At 52.0% G+C, this 21,917-nt stretch overlaps 2 protein-coding genes across 2 annotated transcripts; both read left to right on the top strand.

Annotated features, from left to right (window-relative positions):
* The first annotated feature begins 1,459 nt into the window (after positions 1–1,459).
* Positions 1,460–7,422, top strand: SLC26A6 (solute carrier family 26 member 6). Its single transcript, XM_066195230.1, has 20 exons — positions 1,460–1,534; positions 1,911–2,068; positions 2,350–2,489; positions 2,586–2,696; positions 2,966–3,138; positions 3,217–3,381; positions 3,509–3,661; positions 3,862–3,944; positions 4,037–4,184; positions 4,291–4,404; positions 4,510–4,587; positions 4,729–4,824; positions 4,947–5,053; positions 5,142–5,211; positions 5,380–5,472; positions 5,575–5,679; positions 6,209–6,385; positions 6,509–6,563; positions 6,848–6,969; positions 7,050–7,422. Exons 1-20 carry the CDS (start codon positions 1,508–1,510, stop codon positions 7,071–7,073), a joined length of 2,199 nt encoding a protein of 732 aa, XP_066051327.1. The 5' UTR covers positions 1,460–1,507; the 3' UTR covers positions 7,074–7,422.
* A 4,414-nt stretch (positions 7,423–11,836) lies between these two features.
* Positions 11,837–20,675, top strand: UQCRC1 (ubiquinol-cytochrome c reductase core protein 1). Its single transcript, XM_066195231.1, has 13 exons — positions 11,837–11,944; positions 12,331–12,471; positions 12,937–13,023; positions 14,022–14,151; positions 14,880–15,078; positions 15,661–15,740; positions 15,896–16,011; positions 16,414–16,557; positions 17,275–17,435; positions 18,423–18,508; positions 18,950–19,038; positions 19,579–19,654; positions 20,456–20,675. Exons 1-13 carry the CDS (start codon positions 11,873–11,875, stop codon positions 20,518–20,520), a joined length of 1,446 nt encoding a protein of 481 aa, XP_066051328.1. The 5' UTR covers positions 11,837–11,872; the 3' UTR covers positions 20,521–20,675.
* The last annotated feature ends 1,242 nt before the right edge of the window (positions 20,676–21,917 follow it).

Here is a 21,917-nt window from a genome sequence, read left to right on the forward strand (position 1 = left end):
GACAACTGATGGGCATGAGGGTGCACAGGGAAGGCCAAGGATGGGTTGAGGGAAGAGGCTCAGCCTCACTGAAAGCTGTGGGAGCTTTGTTGTGCTCACCACAGAGAGCGCCAAGGTGGCCACAGGCTGATCCCACCAGGCACCAGGGATGGAGACAAGTTGCTCCAACTCCAGAGATTGTGATCCTGGATGTCACCACTCCTGCTACTTCTCAGCCCCATCCCACCATCCAGAGGACCCAGGATTCTCTAATGCCTGGCCCTACCCACTGCCTTCACAACACACCTTGCTACCAGTCAGAGATTAGAACCTGGATTTCCACTGCCTTGTCCCCATGGGCCTGGGCCAAATGTGACTCAGAAATTCCCTGCAACCAATTCTAGCTTCTGATAAAGCCCAGGAAGGTATGATGGGTTCAGTGGGTCTATAGTGCCCGCGGGGGACCTTTGGAACAAGATAACAGCAGGGTCTGTGTGAATTGTGTGAGACCAGGGTAGTCCACAGAGCATCGCACACCTGTTTCCAGCAGGTAAGCAAGGGTCTGAGGAAAATACCATGGATGCCATGACCAGAGGCTGCGGGTAACCCTCCTTGTCCTGGTCACAACTCCTGCTCCAGGACGTGGGTTGGAGAGTGGACATCCATGGGAGCCGTGGGGGCACAGCAGTGCCCTGGGGAGGCAGCTCTTGGCAGGAGGTTGGCACCAGGTTGTGCCCAGTGGCAAGAAGCCCCCTGCCTTGCATGGGTGGCATGGGTGGTCAGGCATGGTAGCATCCTGGATATGGCTGGAGACCAGGAGCTGAGACTGTAGTAGACAGAATGGGATGGCTCTGGGCACAGTGGTGACAGTGCTGGGTCTGCCACAGCTGGGGAACCCAGCAGACCAGGGCACCAAGGGGAGCACGGTGGGTGCTATGCATCCATGGGCTGGGAAGTGGGGCAGCTTCTCAGCAGGGCAGGAGGCAGCAAACAGTGTCTCAAAGATCACTGGCTGGTTTTAATAAATAGGAGGAAGCAGAGCATGCACCTGACTAGTGGCTCCTGACCAGTTTGAGCGCAGCAGGTAGGAGGGCTGGGGGTAACACAGGGACTCAGGCTGGCACAGCCCCAGGCACCCAGCGAGGGGATCATGGGTTCAGCTGCAAGTGGATGAGCACCTGAAGACTGAGCAGGCCACCAGCTGGGTGGTGCAGCTCTCAGAGTGAGCCCTAAATAAGGACAAGCTGCAGATTTGTACAGGGATTCCTCAGTCTCACCACCCCCCAGCCCTGTGAAGGGTGAGACCTCAGCCCAGTCCAGCTCCTCTGCTCACAGACTCGTCCTGCTCTGCACTGCAGGGGTCAAGGGAAGGCACTGTTGGAGGGATGGTGACGTGTGACATTAGCCAGGGTTTCACATTCCTGCTCCCCTCATGTGTAAAGGGACAAAGTCTGCGGATGGGGCTGTGGAATGGCTGGGGTTCTGTTCAGCAGCTGTGCTGGCCCACTGCCCTTCCTTGTTGGAGTACATGGAGGGGAAGGTGGTTGGCACGGAGGTGGGTCTGGCGTGGGCAGGTGGAGGGGGAGACCCCCCCAAGGCGGCTCTGCTGGCAGACCCCACCTGTGCATTCCAGTGGGGTGGATGGATGGGGCTGCTGTGGGGCAGGAGTGGGCAGCGCTGATTGCCGAAGCCTCCGTTCCCTCCCTGCCTGCTTGCTGACTGCCTACTGCTCTCCATTTTGAGCCACTGCTGCTGCTTCGGGACTCCCAAAACTCGGCTCGTGCCTATCTTCAGGGCTGTTCCTGCCCACCTGGCCAGATTGGGATGGTCCCGTGGGCAAGTGGAGCTGGAGGAGGGGCTTCAGGGTGGATGGGATACTGGCTACCCCTGCCCACGGAAATGTGGCTGAGCTGTCCCTTGTGTCCTTGCAGTGGACTGGCATTCCGGAGAGCCAGGTGGGCATGGCAGCAGAGATGGCCCTGACCCACCGAGCGCCCCGCGAGGTGCTGAGTGAGGCTGAACTGGAGGAGATGGCACAGAGGAAACCTCCCACCAAGCCCTCTCTGCATGGCTGTCTCCACAAGACCAGGTAAGACCATGTGGCCAGTGGGACGTGCCTGGACCTTGCCAGGCATTCTGCACCCCAGCCCCACCACCACAGGAAGCTGCAGACCTGGGGGTTCATTTCCCTATGCCCAAATACCCATGTCCCCACGCTGTTCTCCTCCTGGAGGGACATCAGGCTCCAGTGGATGGAGCCGATGGTCCCACAGATCCCATTGCTTCCCATGGGGCCCCATCCACCCTCACTGATGTCCCCAAGCCCGCTGCACTTGTGCTGAACTTCAGCTCCTGCTCCCTCCCTGTCAGATGCTCGGGCTCTGCTGCCAAGTCCCTGCTGTTCCGCTTCCTGCCCTTCCTGCGCTGGTTGCCCCGCTACCCCATCAAGGACTGGCTCCTGGGGGACATTGTTTCTGGCTTCAGTGTGGGCATCATGCACCTGCCCCAGGGTGAGTGATGCCATGCCCAGGCTACCAGGGCCTCTCCACAGGTGGGGTGGCCAGGGATTGGCTGTTGGTGACATTTCTCCCTGCTCCACCTTTTAGGGCTTGCCTACGCGCTGCTGGCTGGGCTGCCGCCAGTCACGGGTCTCTACTCCTCCTTTTACCCCGTCTTCCTCTACTTCTTCTTTGGAACATCAAGGCACAACTCCGTGGGTGAGCTGAGGGACCATGTGCTTGCACGGCAATGGTGGTGAGGGAGCAAGGATGTCCATGGCACAGCATTACCACATAAGCAACTGGGGGAATCTTTCTTGCTTTTACTTTACTCCACCAAGAAGGGGGTTGGCCAAGCCAGAGCCAAAGTATAATGTGTGTGCTTTGGGCCTGGCCTAAGGAGAAAGGAGCTGACCCCTTAAGAGGTCCTCCCAGTGAGGTCCTGGTGCCCACCTTGGGCTCCCTGCCCACACTCTACCTGTTCTCAGGTCCCTTTGCCGTCATCTCTGTCATGATTGGGAGCTTGACAGACTCCCTGGCTCCCAGCGAGAACTTCCTGGAGTCCGTCAATGGCAGCAACGCAACAGTCAATGAGGAACTGCGCGACGCTACCAGGGTGGAGCTGGTGGCCACCATCACTGTCCTGACAGGTATCTTCCAGGTAAGGTGGTCCCAGCCTAGTCTAGCAGAGAACAGGAGACTGTAACCTGTGGGTCATTTCTGCCATCTCTTCTTCCAGGTGGCCTTGGGCCTCCTGCAGTTTGGATTTGTGGTGACCTACCTCTCGGACCCACTGGTGCGTGGCTACACTACTGCTGCCTCTGTGCACGTCCTTGTCTCCCAGCTCAAAAATGTTTTCGGAGTCTCCCAGGGAGAGCACTCAGGGCCGCTCTCACTGTTTGTGGTGAGTGGGGGCTTGCTGGCACCCAAGGACCCCTGGTGCTCACCTTTGGGGCACACAGAGGCCTCCAAAAACCTGCCGGGAAGGCATCTGCTTTCCTGAGCACATTCCCTCCTCCTGTGTTCTCTAGACCATCATCGATCTCTGCAAGAAGCTGCCAGACACCAATGTTGGCACCCTGGTGACTTCCATCATTGCCATGGTGGCCATCTTGATTGTGAAAGAGCTCAATCACAAGTTTGCCAAAAAATTGCCCATGCCCATCCCCATCGAGCTTATCACGGTACCCAGAGCTGCCCCAGCCTCCTGTGGGGATGCAGCCAGGAATCCCTGGTGTACCCCTGTCCCCTTTAGGGTGGGGAGAAGTGGGATGGGGTTCCTTGGCAAGTGCAGCTCCAGGGCATGTGCCGTGCCCTCCTCCTCTTCCTCCACCACAGTCCCTGTGCAGGAAGACCCTGCCTCACTCCAGTCATTCTCCCCCAGATCATCGTTTCCACCGGTATCTCCTATGGGGTCAACCTGAATGACAAGTTTGGCATCTCTGTGGTGGGCAACATCCCCAGCGGGTGAGCAGGGCCTGATGGTGCAGGGGGCTGTGCCAGGGCACCGTGCTGCCCACAGCACCCTTGTTTGAGCCCCATCTCTCTCTTGAATGTAGGCTGAAGCCACCTGTGGCCCCTAACGTCAGCTACTTTGGGAAGGTGGTGGGCAATGCCTTTGCCATTGCTGTGGTAGGCTACGCCATCTGCATCTCCCTGGGCAAAATCTTTGCCCTGAAACATGGCTACAAAGTGGACAGCAACCAGGTGATGCTCTGAGGCACAGGGCCCCCACCCTGGGTGAAAGCTAATCTTGCCTTCTTGCAGCCACATGAAAGCATGGTGCTCCCCTGCCACTGCTCTGTCCCTGCAGGAGCTGATTGCACTGGGTCTCTGCAACTTCCTGGGAGGCTTCTTCCAGTGTTTTGCCATCAGCTGCTCCATGTCGAGGAGCCTGGTACAGGAGAGCACAGGGGGCAACAGCCAGGTGGGTCTGGGCAGTGCTGCTTTCCTCTCCAGGGCTGAGCCAGGGGCAGGAAGCACAGGGAGCAGTGGGGGCTCACCCCTCACCTCCTACTCTCCTTCTGCTCAGGTAGCTGGTGTCATCGCATCCCTGGTCATCCTGGTGACCATTCTGAAGATTGGAGAGCTCTTCCGGGACCTGCCCAAGGTACATCTAGTCCCACAGCCTCTGTGTCACGTCCCACACCTGTGCCTGTCCCATGTCATGGTGATATGGTAGGGGAAGAGCAAAGAGCTACCCCCAGATTTGCCCTCAGCTTCCTCATAGCTCCAGAGATTTCTCTCCTAGGCCATCTTAGCTGCCATCATCATTGTCAACCTCAAGGGCATGTTCAAGCAGTTCAGAGACCTCAGCACTCTCTGGAAGTCCAACCGGGTGGACCTGGTAAGGTGCTGGCCAGCCCTGGGGCTGTGCTCTTGCTCCTGGAGAGGATTTCTCCACCCTCCCTGAGGCGTGCGGGTGCCAGTGGGGAGGTTATGCTGAAGCTGACTGTGTCCCCTTTCCAGCTGGTTTGGATTGTGACATTCATAGCCACCCTTCTGCTGAACTTGGACATCGGCCTGGCAGCCTCGGTGGCCTTTGGGTTGCTCACGGTCATCTTCCGTACTCAGCTGTAAGTACCCTGGGGCTGGGGCTGGTGCCACATCTCAAGGGCAGGAGGAGCCTGTGGTGACCTCAGACCCTTGCTCTGCTCCTTGCAGGCCCCACTACTCCATCCTGGGGCGTATCTCCAACACCGATATCTACAGGGATGTGGTGGAATACGAGATGGTAACAGTACCAGGGGTGGGGGAAGAGCTGCCTGCAATGAAGGGGCAGTTCAAAGCATCCCCAGTGGTGGCTCGCTGGAAAAAGGGGATTGGGGCATTTTGATGTGGGGGAGAGAAGTGGGGTAGGTGGCTCCATCCCTGGGGGAACACCCTCCCCATCTGCCCCCAGGCACAGGAGGTTCCTGGCGTGAAGATTTTCCGCTCTTCCTCCACTGTCTATTTTGCCAATGTGGAGCTGTATGCTGAGGCCCTGAAGCGAAAGGTAGGAGAGCCACCAGCCTCAGAGTGCTTCCTGTATCTCATGCCTGCCAGCAGCAGGGTGGTGTTGGGGCAACTGGGGACACAAGGCCACATTGCTTTGCAGAGTGGTATTGATGTGGACCGCCTGATTGAGAAGAAGAAGAAGGCCCTCAAGAAGCTGAAGAAACAGCAGAAGAAACTGGAGAAGGAAAAGGCAAAGACGAAAAAGGTGCTTCCTTGATGCAGGGGACCACCCCTCCAGTGACATCCTGCACCTCTTCCCTCCCTGGCTCTGACACTTCTGTCAGTGCACTGATGGGGCTTGACGGTCCATGCAGTTCCCGGTTCAGTTAAGGCCAATGGGTCAGAAAGGCACTGGGATTGAACTGGATCACAGAGTCACACCCAAGGTCGGTGGGAAAGCCAGGCTGTTAATGATTATGTGTTGGAGCTGCAAAGTCATTAACCTTTTGGCAAGTTAATCGGAATTAAGAACCAGAGCAAAGGCTGGCCTGGTGCCAACTAATAAGCCTGGCTCTACAGAGTGGTGCTGGGGAGAGGGGTGGATTTTGTCACATCTGAAAAAGAGCCCAAAAGTGAATGAAGATGTGAGAGGGGCACCCACTCCTGGGGCCACCCACTGCCTGTGCCCTCATACAGCCAAAGACCCTCACCAAGGTGAGCCCAGGGGAGCACTGCCATGACCAGGGTGCTGCCAGCCCTGGAGCAATGACGCCAGGTCTCCTTCCCTTCCCCAGAACACAGAGGATGGTCCAGGCCTGGCGGTGATTGAGTTGAATGTGGGAGAGAGCAGTGTGCCCTCAGAGCCCACACTGCACAGCCTAGGGCTGCCTCAGCCCAGCTTCCATGCTGTCATCTTGGACTTCAGCCCCGTCAGCTTTGTGGACACTGTCTCCATCAAGATCCTGAAGAATGTAAGGAGCTGGGGAGCAGGCAGGACAGCAGCCTCACAGAGGGTGTCTCTGGGGCCCTACGGGATACCCTGATGGCTGCTGCCCATCACTCTTTCTGGGTAAAATGTTTTTTCCCATTTGCAGATTTTCAGGGATTTCCGTGAGATAGAAGTGGACGTCTTCATTGCCAGCTGCCCAGGTGAGGAGGATCTGCAGAGTCATGAGCCCTGGTCAGGCATGGCCAGCCCTTTGACACACAGCTGATAGCCTGGGGGGTCCCTCGAGGGTGCTCCCTTCCCCAGGGTTTCCCCAGGGGACAAGTGCTGCAGGTTGTCCCGTGGATCCAATGTGAGCCTCAAAGCTGGTCCCTGGTGGTGACCCTGGTGTCCCCCACAACAAAGGAGGCAGGAGGAGGCTGCTCCGGGTGGGTGGCAGGGGGCTCAGCTAGGTGCCGTCACTTCAGATACTTATTCCTCCACACAGTATCCGTCCTGGCCCAGCTGGAGCGGGGCAACTTCTTCAGCTCAGCCATCACCAAGCACTCCTTCTTCCCCTCGGTGCATGATGCCGTAGTGCACATCAGCAGGGAGCGGCACCAGGCCTCGGTGAGCACCTAGCCTTGCTGTCCCCAACATGGGGATGGAGAGGGCAGCCACACCAACCTCTCCCTATCTGACCCCCTTAGGTGGACCACAGCACCAGAATGTAGCCCCTCAAGAGGAAGACGTCTCCCACAGGAGCTGGGCAGGGAAGGAAGGCTTTGCCACCCTGATGGCACCAACTCGCCTACCCTGGGGCCCAGATGCCCGGATCCCCACCAGCCCCTCTGGACACTTAGTGCTGGGGCCCTGCCCTGCCCATGAGACCTGCTGTGATGGGGCTGCTGCTGGACGGAGCTGCTGCCGGCTGTCATGCCGAGGGGCCGCCTGCAGCCCCCACACTGCCCCAGCACGGGCCTGCCCCAGCAGGCCAGGCTGTGGTTTGGGGGGCAGTGGAGGGGTAAAAGGGTTCCCACTCCCAGCAGCGCGCTGGCATCGTGAATAAAGCTATGTGGTGTTTCTCAGGGTTGATTTCAATGCCCTTTCCTCAATAACGGCACTTTTGGGCCAGAGCACCCGGCTGCACCCCGCCACTGCTGGGAAGGTGAGCTCCCCAGCACCCTCCTCCTGGCGCTTTCCTGCCACTTCTCCCCATTCCCTGCTCGGGGCCCATGGGGCTGCGGCCGAGGGAACATTATGGGAGGGACCCCCGTACTCGGGAGTCACAGCACCCGCCCGGCCCGACTGCGGAGCCACCGAGCGCCGGCTGGCTGCAATCATAGCTACACCAAAGGGAAAGTGCTCGCGGCCAAGAGAGGGCTCTGATCGGGTTTTGGGGGCCGGGGGGGGTGTGTGAAGGTTGGTTCCACAGTTGCAATATCTAGTGTGGTTGTAGGTGTGGGGGGTTTGTTTGTTTGTTTTTTGCTGGGTTTTTTTTGGTTTGTTTTTTGTTTTTTTTAATAAACAGAGGGTTTTTTCCCACGTTCACCCCCTGGTATCCCTTTCTCTCACTGGCAGAAGGGAGTTATTGAAGCCCATTCTCTTTAGAGGAGACGCTGACTCCAAGGGCATTTTCTCCTGAAATTTGTCTCAAAACCAAGACAACTACATTCCTTGTTTGCAGCTAATAGAAGCTTAGATGTCTGCCTGTTTGACCAGGCTACAGTTTGAGGGCTTTCTAGTCTCAGTCCTTCATTTATAATAGCATTTGGTAGGTTTCAAAAGGCCTTGCAATTCTTTGAAGACTGACTCTTTTCTGAAACTGTAGGCAAGGGTTCCACTAGGCTTTGAAAATGAGCTGATTTTTGAAATTGTCTTGTCTTCACGCCTCAGTGATTCTGGAGGGATTAGTTTGTGGTTTTATTTTTTGTGTGTGTTTTGGGGGGATTTTTTCCATCAAATTGTTGCTTTTAAATTATTTTCTGAAATATTTAGTTCACATTATGCTTAGACAGAGCATATATGGACAGAGTATATGTGCTCTGGAATCAGTGGTTTAAATATGAATCCTTAGAGAGGTCAATGGAAAGGTGAAAGAAATGAGGGATTTGTCTTTCTAAACAAACTGTGTGTCTGCTGATAAAGTTAGATACTGAGAGATGAAGGAAACAATGGGAAGAACCATAAATTCCATAGGAATTCCACTGATTGATACAAGGAAAGAAGAAGGTGGGGGGTATGCATTACAAGGGGGTCTTAGGTATTAGGCATTTTGGGAAGTCTGTACCTCTCAAGTACCTCAGCCAGTGGGGAAAGAGAGAGGGAAATGTGGCTGGAAAATTAGGAAGAAAAGGAGGCTGTATCCTCTGAAAATTTAAGAATTTTAAGAAATAGGTTTAATAGAAAATAAGACAATTAGGAGATAGAAAAACAAAACAAAGTACAGCCGGCCAGGTGACTTGGCATTCAGCCAAGTCCACACTCTGCTATATCAGAGTCATTCTTTAAATACCTTTTCTATTGTATCAATCTGTTGAATATTCATATTTTTCCATAAACTAGTTTCCATATTCCAGGAACTGTTTTGCATGGTCCCTCCTTGGGTCCGCCTTTTTAGAGCATGCGTGTTTCTCGGCTGTGTCTTCACTATCACCTCCACTTTGGACCTTGGTCCGTACTTTCTTTAGATGGTAGATGCTGATAGTTGGTATATCAATAGCAGAGTCTTCTTTACATGTTCACTGGATGTTATCCCGACCAAACAGACAGTTTAAGCATACTATATCAACTACTACCACTATGCCTAATTTTCTTTACTAATAGCAGAAATAAAAAACTTTTATCCTTAGCACAATGTTATTAATCATATAGCACACATCTTGCGAAAAGCCAACTTTATAATATACACTTATAACAGTATCATACACTCGTGAGAAGGGTTGTATTGAAGATAGTGATAGAGAGTAGCAGTACTTGCAAGATTGCATTTAGGCTGATGTGTATCTGTCAGCAGTTTTGGGGGATTTGAACTGCATAACCTTTTTCTCAGTAACATTTTGCATCAGACGCTATAATAAGAGATTGCTAATCTGAGATGCCTTTGCCTAGTGATCCAAAAGCTTGTGAGCAGGTATTGAAAGTGATTACTGTACATTTGGTAAGTGTTGTGATAGAGGCCGTCAGCAAGTAACTGAAAACTAGTTTGTACTGCAGAACATCATCTGCACTTATTTGCATTACCTTGGTGTCTGGATGTCCCTAAATATATTGCAGGGGTATTATATTAGGTATTGCACAACTTTGTAGAAAGTGCGGTTACATTTGTAAATGAGTTGATTTTCCAAAGCTAAATATTCCAGGCCTTTGAACACAAAAGGAAGCCTTTGTCTTTTTCAAGAATTACCCTTTGGAGGATTTGTGTTAATTTTTATTTTTAAGGAGTTAGCCCTGTTGCTGGTTTCACTTGTGCTTTAGAATCAAAAAAAGATTGTATCCTCCTGTGCTCTCATTCCCCCATTATAAATGTATATTATAAAGTTGGCTTTTCGCAAATATTAGAATGAATACTATGATGTATAATTGTACTGTATTATGTTTTATTAATAGAGTTCAGAAAAGTGATGAATGTATTTTCTGATTGTGGCATAATGTAAATAGTAAAAAGACTATTTTTTTTCTTCTTTGTAACATCTCAACTGACCAAGCCAGAAGGTATGGGGGAAGGGTCGTCACCTTGTAACCCTGCATAAAGACTGCTAACTTTCTGGTATTTTTATCAAAATGAAAACAACCAAAACCTGAAGAGAAAGATTTGTAAGACCCATGTCACCAGACAGAGTGAAGCCACCCACAAATAAATCTATCAGATAAGATGGTTTGGGATACTTGAAACAGATAAAAACTCGAAAAGAATGCATTAATATCCATTGAATATATAAAACAGCAATCCTTAAAACACAGTAATTGAAAGAGAAGTGCGTGCTCCCCATTCCCGGCTCCCCATTCCCGGGTTCCCCATTCCCGGCTCCCCATTCCCGGGTTCCCCATTCCCGGGTTCCCCATTCCCGGCTCCCCATTCCCGGGTTCCCCATTCCCGGGTCCCCATTCCCGGTTCCCCATTCCCGGCTCCCCATTCCCGGCTCCCCATTCCCGGGTTCCCCATTCCCGGCTCCCCATTCCCGGTTCCCCATTCCCGGGTCCCCATTCCCGGGTCCCCATTACCGGGTTCCCCATTCCCGGGTCCCCATTCCCGGCTCCCCATTCCCGGGTTCCCCATTCCCGGTTCCCCATTCCCGGGTCCCCATTCCCGGTTCCCCATTCCCGGCTCCCCATTCCCGGCTCCCCATTCCCGGGTTCCCCATTCCCGGTTCCCCATTCCCGGGTCCCCATTCCCGGGTCCCCATTCCCGGGTCCCCATTACCGGGTTCCCCATTCCCGGGTCCCCATTCCCGGCTCCCCATTCCCGGCTCCCCATTTCCGGCTCCCCATTCCCGGGTTCCCCATTCCCGGCTCCCCATTCCCGGGTTCCCCATTCCCGGGTCCCCATTCCCGGTTCCCCATTCCCGGCTCCCCATTCCCGGGTCCCCATTACCGGGTTCCCCATTCCCGGGTCCCCATTCCCGGCTCCCCATTCCCGGGTTCCCCATTCCCGGTTCCCCATTCCCGGGTCCCCATTCCCGGTTCCCCATTCCCGGCTCCCCATTCCCGGTTCCCCATTCCCGGCTCCCCATTCCCGGGTTCCCCATTCCCGGGTCCCCATTCCCGGGTCCCCATTCCCGGGTCCCCATTCCCGGGTCCCCATTACCGGGTTCCCCATTCCCGGGTCCCCATTCCCGGCTCCCCATTCCCGGCTCCCCATTTCCGGGTTCCCCATTCCCGGCTCCCCATTCCCGGGTCCCCATTCCCGGGTCCCCATTCCCGGGTTCCCCATTCCCCGTTCCCCATTCCCGGCTCCCCATTCCCGGGTTCCCCATTCCCGGGTTCCCCATTCCCCGTTCCCCATTCCCGGGTCCCCATTCCCGGGTTCCCCATTCCCGGGTTCCCCATTCCCGGCTCCCCATTCCCCGTTCCCCATTCCCGGCTCCCCATTCCCGGCTCCCCATTCCCGGGTCCCCATTCCCGGGTCCCCATTCCCGGGTTCCCCATTCCCCGTTCCCCATTCCCGGCTCCCCATTCCCGGGTTCCCCATTCCCGGGTTCCCCATTCCCCGTTCCCCATTCCCGGGTCCCCATTCCCGGGTTCCCCATTCCCGGGTTCCCCATTCCCGGCTCCCCATTCCCCGTTCCCCATTCCCGGCTCCCCATTCCCGGCTCCCCATTCCCGGTTCCCCATTCCCCGTTCCACATTCCCGGTTCCCCATTCCCGGCTCCCCATTCCCGGGTTCCCCGTTTCCGCTAGGGGCCCTCACCGCCGCGCCCTCCCGCCACCAGGGGGCGCGGCCGCCCGCCCTGCGCGCGCTCATGGCCGCCGCGCGGACCGCCCCCGCGCAGGCGCGCCGCCGTCCCTCTGTCTCAGTCTGCGGAAGGAGAAGATGGCGGCGCGCTCAGTGTGCCGGGCGGGCAGCGCGGCGGCGCGGGGGCTGCTGTGGGGCCCGCGGCCCTCCGTGAGTCACCGCGCCCCGCGGGGGCAGCGCGGGGGGGGAGCCCGGCCGGGCCGCGGGCGGCCCCGTCGTGCGGAGCGGCTGCCGGGCCCCGCCCGCGCCCCGCCGGGAAGGTCATGGGGGCGCGGCGGGCGGTGCGGACCGGGCGGTGGCTGTGGGAGCCCCCGGGCCCCGGAGCGCGGCCGGGCGGGCGCGGGGCAGCGGCGACTGTCGCTGTCACCCAGTGCGGGGCTTGCCACCGAGCGCTGTCCGCTCTCCGCCCCGGTACTGGAGTGTGACCGGTTCGTGTGGCTTTTCCCTGGGTTTTCTCACCTCTTCAAGCCTCTGAGTTCCCGGCCTTCCCGAGGGGAACGGTCTGTTAGTAGTGATGACAGCCTTTATCTTTACAGGCAGCTTTATTGACTTTGACGAGGAAGCGAGGTGCTGCCACCTATGCCCAGACACTCCAGAATATCCCTGAGACCGAGGTCACCACCCTGGAGAACGGCCTCCGTGTAGCCTCGGTGGAGTCCAATCAGCCAACCTTCACGGTAAGTTTAACATAAGTTAGGGGCTTATTTGAAAAAATCAGCCTTGCCTAGCCTGCAGCTGGTCTTCCAAAAGGGGCAGGCCCTTCTCTAAACCAGTGCTTTTGACAGAGACCCCACTGCTTCTCTTTGTGAGCAGATGGGATTAATGCAACAGTAGGAGGCCCAGGCTGGTGTTGTATTGTCTTTAGACAAGTTTTCGTGCTCTGCAAATTTGCTCAGCCTTACAGATTTGTATGAGCAGTAAGTGATCAGTAAAAGTTATCACTCTGGCAAAACCAGATTTGGTGAGGCTGAGAGAGAAAAAGCCAAAATATTTGCAGGAAGCAGTCGCTAGTTTGTTCTAATTTTGGTTCTTCTAGTGTAGTGTCTGTGGACCAGACTTCTTGTCCCTGCTGTTACGTTTATGTAATTTGGATGCTGATTGTTTTCTTCTCTGATGTTGGTACTCGGTGGTTTTGCTGCCAGGTGGGTTTGTGGATCGAGGCTGGGAGCCGCTATGAGGACCCGAAGACCAATGGGGCTGGTTTCTTTATGGAACACATGGCCTTTAAGGTAAGGATGTGTGCTAGGTGTGCACAGAGCTGCCCTGAGTGTTCTGTCTGTACATTGTCATCTCATTTCAGAGGCTGTGGCTGTTGAAAGAGGGTGTAAATCAGGTCATCTGAGTCCTAGAGTCTTTGCAGACAGTATAAAAATAAGTCTAAAAAGGCATCTAGTCCGTGTGGTGCTTGTTGGTTGAATGTGCAGCAACTTCCAAGCATGCATGAATTAAAAATAACTCTTAATTACTATTTTCTGATTTTTCCTCTTAAACGAAAAGTGTTGTAATTAACACGTGTAACACACGTAGAGCATTGTGTTAGGAAGCGTGTTTCTTCAGGTTAGCACAGAGAATTCAAAGCAGCATTTCCTGTAGCTGTTTTTTATTCTTTGCTTTTTTTACTGGTCCAACAAAGTTCAGAGGCTACAGTTCTTGCTTTTCAAATTATGTAGGTGTCTGCTGAACAGGGCAGAAGACATCTAAGCGTGGGAATTGCTGACTCATGTTCAGCCTGTGTCTTTATAAGCAACTACAACATCTGGCTTAAGAGATGGGTCCTGTATTAGAAGTAGTCTTCTGCTTCTGTTTGTCTTCTGTATATCACTGCTTGGATAGGTAGAAACCTGCTTATTTTTGGTTTGGGCTTGTTCTTGGTTTACTTCCAGGGGTGTGCTGTTCCAACACTGTTGTCTCAGCATAGGTTGTCCCTTCCCTGCTGAGTTTTTGTTGGTTAGTGGTGATGACAGCCTTTATTTTTTCAAACAGCTTTATTGTGTTGCAATAAACACAAGCTTTCTTGGAAGTTTGTGTTGGTCTTTCAAAATACAGCTCAGCTATCCTTTAACTACAGGAAATAAGCCAAGTATTAAATCTCTTGCCTTGTGCACCTGCCTTTGGCTTTTATGAATCACATGACAGATGTTTCTCTTTAGATTTTTTTTATTCCTTTAATTCTGACCTAAAGGGGAGTTTATTCATTTTGTAATTGAGTTTATTTGGTTTCCTTTAGGGCACAAAGAAGCGTCCTGGCTCAGCCTTTGAGAAGGAAGTGGAGAGTCTGGGTGCTCACCTGAATGGGTACACCTCCCGTGAGCAAACTGCCTTCTACATAAAAGCCTTGTCCAAGGACATGCCCAAAGGTAGGATGGCCAGGGGCAAAGTCTGATTGGGAGGTTAAGTAAGTGCATGTGCTTCTATTTCTCACTGCCAAGCATCTTTTCTACCAACGTACCAGGGACTGAAGTTGAAGCTGAGCAGTAAATGGGAGGTTCTGGTTGGTAGTTGAAGAGAGCAGTGCAGTGATGTGGTGCTTCAAGGCTGTATGTTTGTGTGCCCTTAAACCAAGAATTCTACTTATGTCAGGCTGCACATGTTCCCGGCAGGGAAGGTGGGAGGGATTCACTAGTTTGTGGTTGTTTTATGGAGCCTAGCAACTGACGTTAGTGACAACTGCTGTGTGAGGAGTCCTCAGTGCAGCTCTTGCAGGTGTCCCCTGTGGTCTGTACTGTCATGTGCTGCCTTCTGGGTCAGTTTTGGGCAGAGGCAGTGATTTGAGTAGAGGCCTTACTGCAGGCATCACAAACTCTCTGTAAGGATTCACTGTGTGTCTGGAAGGGTACCTGCTTCTGACATCCTTTACCTTCTGCAGATGTTGCCTGCACTGCTGGCAGGGGTGCTTGGCAAACTTGGTTTCTTGCTAAACCAGTGTTGTTTGTTCTTCCCATATGCTTTGGGAATGGGTAGCACTCAGCTCTGTTATGTCACATGCCTTCCCCCAGCATGGTTTTGCTCACTCCTGTGTGTCTCCTTTCAGCAGCACTGGGCAGCAGTCAGGCAGTAGGATGCTAACGTAGGAATTGTGTTGCAGTTGTAGAGCTCCTGAGTGACCTCGTGCAGAACTGTGCGCTGGAGGATTCTCAGATTGAGAAGGAGCGTGCCATCATCCTTCAGGAGTTGAAGGAGATGGACAGCAACCTGACAGATGTCACCTTTGATTACCTTCATGCCACTGCTTACCAGGGGACTGCGCTGGCCCACACTGTTGAAGGGACCACAGAGAACATCAGGTGAGCAACAGGCTGGATGTGTTGCACAGCCCAGGGGTGCAGTCTGTTGGAAGCATGACTGCTGCTTCCTGGGCGTGATGACTGCACAGTGTGTACATGGAGGTGATCTGAGCCCAGAGGCTTCTCCTCGTGCTCTGACTGTGTTTTCCCCACTGGCGGTGGTGAAAGTGCAGTGCTGCATGCATTTCTTAGAACCACCTCATGCAAGCCCTTCCTGAGGCTGGAAGGAACAGGTTGAACCTTTTTCCATACTTCTCAGTCCGTTAAGAAAATTAGAGAGCTAGGGGTGCTCATTAAAGCAGTGGCCTTGTGTTAGCTCAGTGACTGGGTTCAGTACCCTCCAGTCTGTATTGAAGTGTACCTTTAGCTCTCCATCTTGGCTGCTAGTTCCTGTTCTTTGTGTTCTAAAGTTAGAGCACAGGGCAAATACAGTACACAGTGCAGTCTTGCTTCTAAAAAGCATTGTTACCCCACAACCAAGACAGTCACTGCTGTCTCTGCACTGTGAACTTGCTTTTCCTAAGCCTCTCATTCCTCCAGAGTTGGAGATGCTGATGTTCCTGGTCTCTATGTTCTTTCCAGGAGGCTGACTCGAGCAGATCTGTCTTCATATATTGATACTCACTTCAAGGCACCTCGTATGGTCCTGGCAGCTGCTGGAGGTAAGTTCTAGATCTTCTAGGTCCTTGTAATCCTGGGAAGCCTCAGTATTTTCAAATGTGTGATCAGACTTGTCTCACATCACTAATGTAAAATCAGATAATTTTGTAAATTAGTCTGTTTTAAGGCTGGAAATCTTTCTCTTTATCATTGCCAGGTATTTCCCACAGAGAACTGGTAGATGCAGCTAAGCAACACTTCACTGGGGCACCTTTTGCATACAAGGGGGATTCTATGCCTGCCCTCCCACGCTGTCGCTTCACAGGGAGTGAGGTAAAGTTGTTTTGGTTCCCATCAAAACAAGCAGCTGTTGCTCATCTGTGGAATGAATGTGAAACCAATTACAGCTGCTTCTCAGTGGAAAAGCTGTTTGTGTGTCTTGGAGAAGCTGATGATGCACCATCTTGGTAGTGCTCCCATGTTCTGTTCTTGGGGCTTATTGCCACGTATTGGGTTTTACATGGGACCCAAATCCATTAGGAGTGTGAGGCTCTTGCTCATATGATCTGCTGCAAAACTCACACCAGAACAGCTGGGTTGTGCTTGGTTCTGCCTGGGATTCTTTCATTTCACTGGAATAACATCAAGTGCCCTAGTTTGTCAGCGTGGCATTGCAGCAGGCTGCAGACAGATCACACTGTTCATGCAGTTCTCCCCCACTCCTTGATTTTCCAGATCCGTGCCAGAGATGATGCTCTGCCCCTTGCCCATATTGCTCTTGCTGTGGAGGGGCCAGGATGGGCTGATCCAGACAACGTGGTCCTCAATGTGGCTAATGCTATCATAGGGCGCTACGACCGCACTTTTGGAGGTGGGAAGGTAAGAGTCTTGGGAGTGCAACAGGGAGAGCCTGGAGCCTTTTCATGTGAAGTGTTACAGAGACCGTAGGTGGATGTGCTTTAGGGGAGACTGTTGTGGTTAACTTCCAACTGTGAAGGGGTTAGGAGCCTGGAAAGTAGAATAGAAATGTAATCAAGGCTAATCCAGGACAGTTCTTGAGAGGTGGTGCTGGCAAATTAACTGAACCTTCTATGGATAAGGTGTAGCTGGTGAATTCTCAGTAGCTTATTCCCACCCTCACAACTAACCACTCAGTGAGGGTGGTGATGGAAGCAGGAGAGAATAATCTCTCATGATGCAAGCTTGTCTTACCCCTGCGGAATAAATGGAATTTAGTATTGCATCCATTATTGTCTGAAATCTGTCTGGCCTGTATAGCTGTGCTAATCCCTGCTGCTGGGAGACCTTGTCCTTCCCATTTTTTTCCTACTCCTATGGTGGCGTGCATACCAGCTTTTCATCTGCAGCTGGGGAAAGAAATGGTTCTGCTGGATGGACTCATAGGCCATTGTCTGTGGTTTTTCCAGCAGTGATTCTCATCTGTTGACCACATGAAGGCTCTAAATTAAGCTCTCCTTCAGCAAAGTGTTCCACTCTGTCCTGTCTATGATCTTCATGGAAACAGCTCAGTGGGAAAGAATTTGAGCTGTGAGGAAGCTGAAAGTGCAATGGCTGATAGCATCTCCTTATTTACAGAATCAGTCTAGCAGGCTGGCTGCGCTTGCTGTAGAGCATAATCTCTGCCACAGTTTTGAGCCATTCAACACCACCTACTCTGACACGGGCCTCTTCGGTTTCCATTTTGTTTCTGACCCTCTGTCCGTAGATGATATGATGTTCTGTGCTCAGAGAGAGTGGTAAGTACAACTTCGGGACAAGATGCTGTTCAAGATCTGAACCTTTTGTGGGAGACTGAGCTGCTGGGGAAGCATATTACGTTTAAAGAGAGCTGTGTCTCTTTATGAACTTCTTGGTAACTTGCATTCTGGTTAAGTGATCCTGTAAGTAGTTTCTGTAAATCTCTAAGGATGTGGCTTTTGAGGAGCTGTTTTAATCCCTTAGAGCTCCTCAGGTCTTTTGTTCACGCTTTCAAGTATTAGCACTAAGGCTTTGGGGGTTTTTATGTACAAGTGAGATCATTCCTTAGACAAGGCTTTTCTAGGTGCCCAAGAGACTTACCTCCATTGTCTTGTTAAGCCTGAGCAAAGCAGGCAAAGTTCCTGCTGCTCAGGCTCTTGTGTTGTGATTGATGGATGATCTGCTGCTACAATCATGCCAATGTTTGGGAGCCTTCTGGCTGTCCATCTTACTGTGTCCATGAACCAGTAATGGTTCAACGCTACCTCTGAGCTACAAGTCATTCTGTGTGGAGCAGGTGGAGTGAGCCCTTGCCCCAGAGATGTGGCCATTGGCAGGAGACGAAAGGATGTAGCAGCTGGAGTCCAAACAGACTGTGGAGCTGTCTTGTTCTTTCAGCATCAGTTTCCATAGCAGCTTGCTATGCGTGGGAATGGCTGACATGCCTTCCTTCCCCTCTGATAGGGCAATGCACGGCATGTGCTGCTGGGCAAGCCAGAACCAGCACCAGGGCTGCTGAACCTCAGAGTGTAACTCAGCATGTATCCTGCTGGCTGAGTCCCCTGCCTTTGTGCTGCCTCCTGCTGCTCAGTGCTCCCCTGTTCTTGGCTGCTCTATGGAGATCAAGGATGAATGTCAGCCTGCAAGACAAGCGGTGTTGATAACGGCTTATTTTTGAGGAGGCTGGGGAAAGGGAGGAATTCACTTTCTGTCTGAGCAGACAAACATCTTTAAGAGCTTTTGTGGTCTTTCCATGTCTTCTCCAGGATGCGTTTGTGCACTAGTGCCACAGAGTCAGAGGTGACAAGAGCCAAGAACAGTCTCCGAAATGCCATGGTGGCTCAGCTGGATGGTATGTTCTGACCGCCCTGCAGCTTTCAGAGAGTTTCTGCTTGGGGTTCTCCTGGGGAACAGGACCTTTGCTAGAGATTGCAGTTCTGCTGGCGGGCACTGGGCAAAACTTCCTTTTCCTGCTCCACGCTCCTCTTTCCATGTTGTCAAAGCAGCTGACCCCAGCCTGCTGTGCTCCCAGGAGTGACATACTGCCTGGTGACCTAAGAACTGAGGTCCTCAAACTGGTCGGCATTGCCTGTAATACTTCAGGGATGAGTAAAGCAATCTGTGTATCCTGTAGCTCCTGCTGGAGCTGCATAGAGTGGGATTTAGGACTATGCTTCGTTTAGCAGAGGGTTTGATGCTTAGAGTTTCTACTCTGTGCTTTGGCTGATGATCAGGCTGTGCAATTCTGCAAGGCTTCTTGGTGCACTGACCATGCAATATCTTCAACATCCAGGTACCACACGAGTGTGTGAGAATATTGGAAGCCATCTCCTGCACTATGGACGCTATATACCTCTGGAGGAGTGGGAGGCCAGGATTTCTGTAGGTATCTGTTTTGGTTGGGATACCTGAGCGTGGTTGGTGTCATCATTGTCTGGCCTTAGTCTGCTGCAGTAACACATGACCTACTTACCCCTTAATCAGACTGTCTGGATCCAGGTGGTTATCCTGCTGACACTGATGTCAGAAACTTTGGCTTAGACGCAGCCTGTCCTGTGTTCCTGTGACTGGAGTCAGTCCATCCCAGAAAGAGGGCATACTATTGTGTTGAGTGGCACAACCTGAAATTCCTGTAACAGTTTTCCTAGTGGTGTCCCCCACCTAGTTTGTGTAGTTTCTGCAGCCACTCTATCCCTTGGAAGACTTCCAATTTTGGCCTTGTCTTCTGTACCCATGGGAGCAGGCACTGTGTAGGGCCATTAGCCATCCTTACAGGCAAAGCTGGGCAGTTGGTGCAGATGGCCCCAAGGGTCTAATTTTGTCTTTTAATGATCTTGATGTGTAATGGCAGCTGTAACTTGCAACTTTGAGAAGTGTAGATCTGCTGGCAGAGTCTTTAATTGTTTGTTTGATCTTTATTAGGCTGTTGATGCAAGAATGGTGAGAGAAGTCTGCAGTAAATACATTTATGACAAATGCCCAGCAATTGCAGCAGTTGGTGAGTAGTAGGTGACAATCAGTACACACTTAAAAAATAAGGTGGGGCCAAGAGCTGAGTGGAGGTGAGTTGCAGGCAGTCCTCATGTGTTTGTCCTGACTCCTTAAGCCACTATGTGGTGTCCTCCTGCCTCTGCACATGAGGTGTGCCAAGGCACATCTGCCATGAGATCAGACTTGCAGGTGATGGAGATGCAGCGCCAGTGAGCTGCTGGCTGTCCTCCCACCTCTGCCTGTTGTGGAGCTGTGACTAAGACTGGGAGTCCTGTAGCTGGGTGTGGGCCCAGCATGTCTGCCAGGTGTCCTTACCCTGGGGTCAGGGTGGTTTATGTAAGTTAAGTGAAGGAGCCTGATTCTCCTGTGCTGCTCTGGCATGTCTGTCTGGCCAAGGACAAATTCCTCTCAGAAAACCTGCCTAAGCAGCTCAGCTCTGCTGCCTCCTTCCTGTATGTTGAGAATTCCCCTCCTCCTTGCAGCTGTTTCCTCTGGCCTTCTAAGTGGAGCAGCTTGGAAAAGGAGACAGTGTTTGAACAGGAAGTTGAAATGTTGAAATAACTTGGTGGCTCCCTGTATTTGATACCTGTATGGGGAGCTGTACTGAGCATTGTGGACTAGTGTGAGAAAACACCTTATTCTGCTAGTTTTCTTGATGCAGGTTTGAGCTGTAGTTGCCTGGTTTTGTGCAGAGCTGCTATGGATTGCAAGCACAGACTACTCTGCCACCGTCTGTTTTAAAGACCATGAGAAACTGTACAGGGATTTTTAACTATGTCTCCAAGTGACTTTACTCCTATTCACTCAGGTCCCATTGAACAGCTCTTGGATTACAACCGCATCCGCAGTTCCATGTACTGGATCCGTCTCTAGGATGTGTTGCCTGCAGGTTGGAAATAAAGAAGCTGTGGACTATGACAGGTTCCCTCTGGCACTGAATGTCTTGGGCACCACAGGCAAGCTGAGTCCATTCAAAGCAGCTGTCTTCTCTGTGTTGAATGTATAAAAATAAATACATCCTATGTGAAGTTGGTTCTGCTGGTAGTCAACTGTGTCTTCCTGGGTGGTGTGTGTAGATATTGTTAATCTTGCCAAATTGGGGAGATACGATGTGAGGAGATGGAGCTGTTGATAGTCAAACATCTTTCCAGAGGGGCTATATTATAATAACCCATAAGTTTCTATATGGAGATATGTAACTTTTCATCTTAAGATTCCTGGTTATCTGTAAACCAGCTCAGTAATGAGCAGAGATTATTGTGCGGTGGTGGTGTTGGTCTACACATTCCTCTTTAACTCTTCTGCAGTCAGGCTCAGCTGTGCAATAACTGTGAAGCTTCTGACTGGCCTATACCCATAAGATAATCTCTAGGTCTGAGTAGTTTGAAGAGCCACCCTGCCCATTCTGCCTTTTTGGTGTTAAACTGGTTGTTGATCCCTTGTCTTGCCTCTGGGAAGGTGGAACATGGAACAGAAAGCTGAGCAAGGGGGATGGCAAAAAGTTTCCCACCAGGTGGCACTAGCCTGTCACAGCTACCCTTGGAAGCTGCAAGGTATTCCTGTTTGATTTTTCTCATAGGGATAAATGTCTCTGAGGTTCTCATTTAATTTCCAGGTTCTGCCCTGACAAGGGAGATTTTAAAATAGTGTAAAAGTTTCTCAGAGTTAGTCATTACACTTGAGATTCATCCAGTGTACTAAATCATTTGTGCTGAATCTGAATTCTTGATCAGAGAGTCAGTGTGTCTGAACCCATTGCGTATACTAGGCAAGTTTGAAACTGTTAAATGCTCTTGATGCAATTTGCGTTTAACTATGGTCACAAGCTCTGGCTCGTTACAAGTGCACTGAGGGCTGAAAAACTAAACAAGCTCACTTATTCCTCCAGCCTTGTGGAACCAATAAATGATTCTGTCTTGGTTTTGTGACTGCAGTCAGGACTATAATCCTCTTTTGTCTTCCATTGCTATATATTTTCCCGTCTGGTTTGATTTTCCAAAGTGTTACGCAGTTGGTGAGAAATACAAGGAAAGAGATCCTTGCTTAGCATTTCCTACAAGTTTTCTTCTTTGGAGGTATCTCTTTGGGAATGTTTGTTTTCCTTAGCTAATTAATTCCTCAGGCTCTTCTCTCCTAGTTTATTCTAGGAACACAGTCATACCCTTCAGCAACAGATGCTTTCCAGGTTGCTCTGTTACTCTGCAAAAGCAGCTGGCTGTGCTGAGCCTTGCTCCAGCACTTCAGCAAGGAACAACTCCCCACCAAAGGCT

The sequence above is a fragment of the Chamaea fasciata genome, unplaced genomic scaffold, assembly GCF_029207755.1.
Source record: "Chamaea fasciata isolate MVZ Bird 193981 ecotype frontalis unplaced genomic scaffold, bChaFas1.0.hap1 SCAF_13, whole genome shotgun sequence".
Taxonomy (NCBI): Eukaryota; Metazoa; Chordata; class Aves; order Passeriformes; family Sylviidae; genus Chamaea; species Chamaea fasciata.

Excerpts from the sequence above, each read along its gene's own strand:
- SLC26A6 (XM_066195230.1), top strand. The coding sequence starts at position 1,508 with ATGGAGGGGAAGGTGGTTGGCACGGAG. Across the intron at positions 5,212-5,379 it reads ATGTGGTGGAATACGAGATG|GCACAGGAGGTTCCTGGCGT; the intron begins GTAACAGTACCA and ends ATCTGCCCCCAG. Across the intron at positions 5,680-6,208 it reads AAAAGGCAAAGACGAAAAAG|AACACAGAGGATGGTCCAGG; the intron begins GTGCTTCCTTGA and ends TCCCTTCCCCAG.
- UQCRC1 (XM_066195231.1), top strand. The coding sequence starts at position 11,873 with ATGGCGGCGCGCTCAGTGTGCCGGGCGGGCAGCGCGGCGGCGCGGGGG. Across the intron at positions 13,024-14,021 it reads TGGAACACATGGCCTTTAAG|GGCACAAAGAAGCGTCCTGG; the intron begins GTAAGGATGTGT and ends GGTTTCCTTTAG. Across the intron at positions 15,741-15,895 it reads GGTCCTGGCAGCTGCTGGAG|GTATTTCCCACAGAGAACTG; the intron begins GTAAGTTCTAGA and ends TATCATTGCCAG.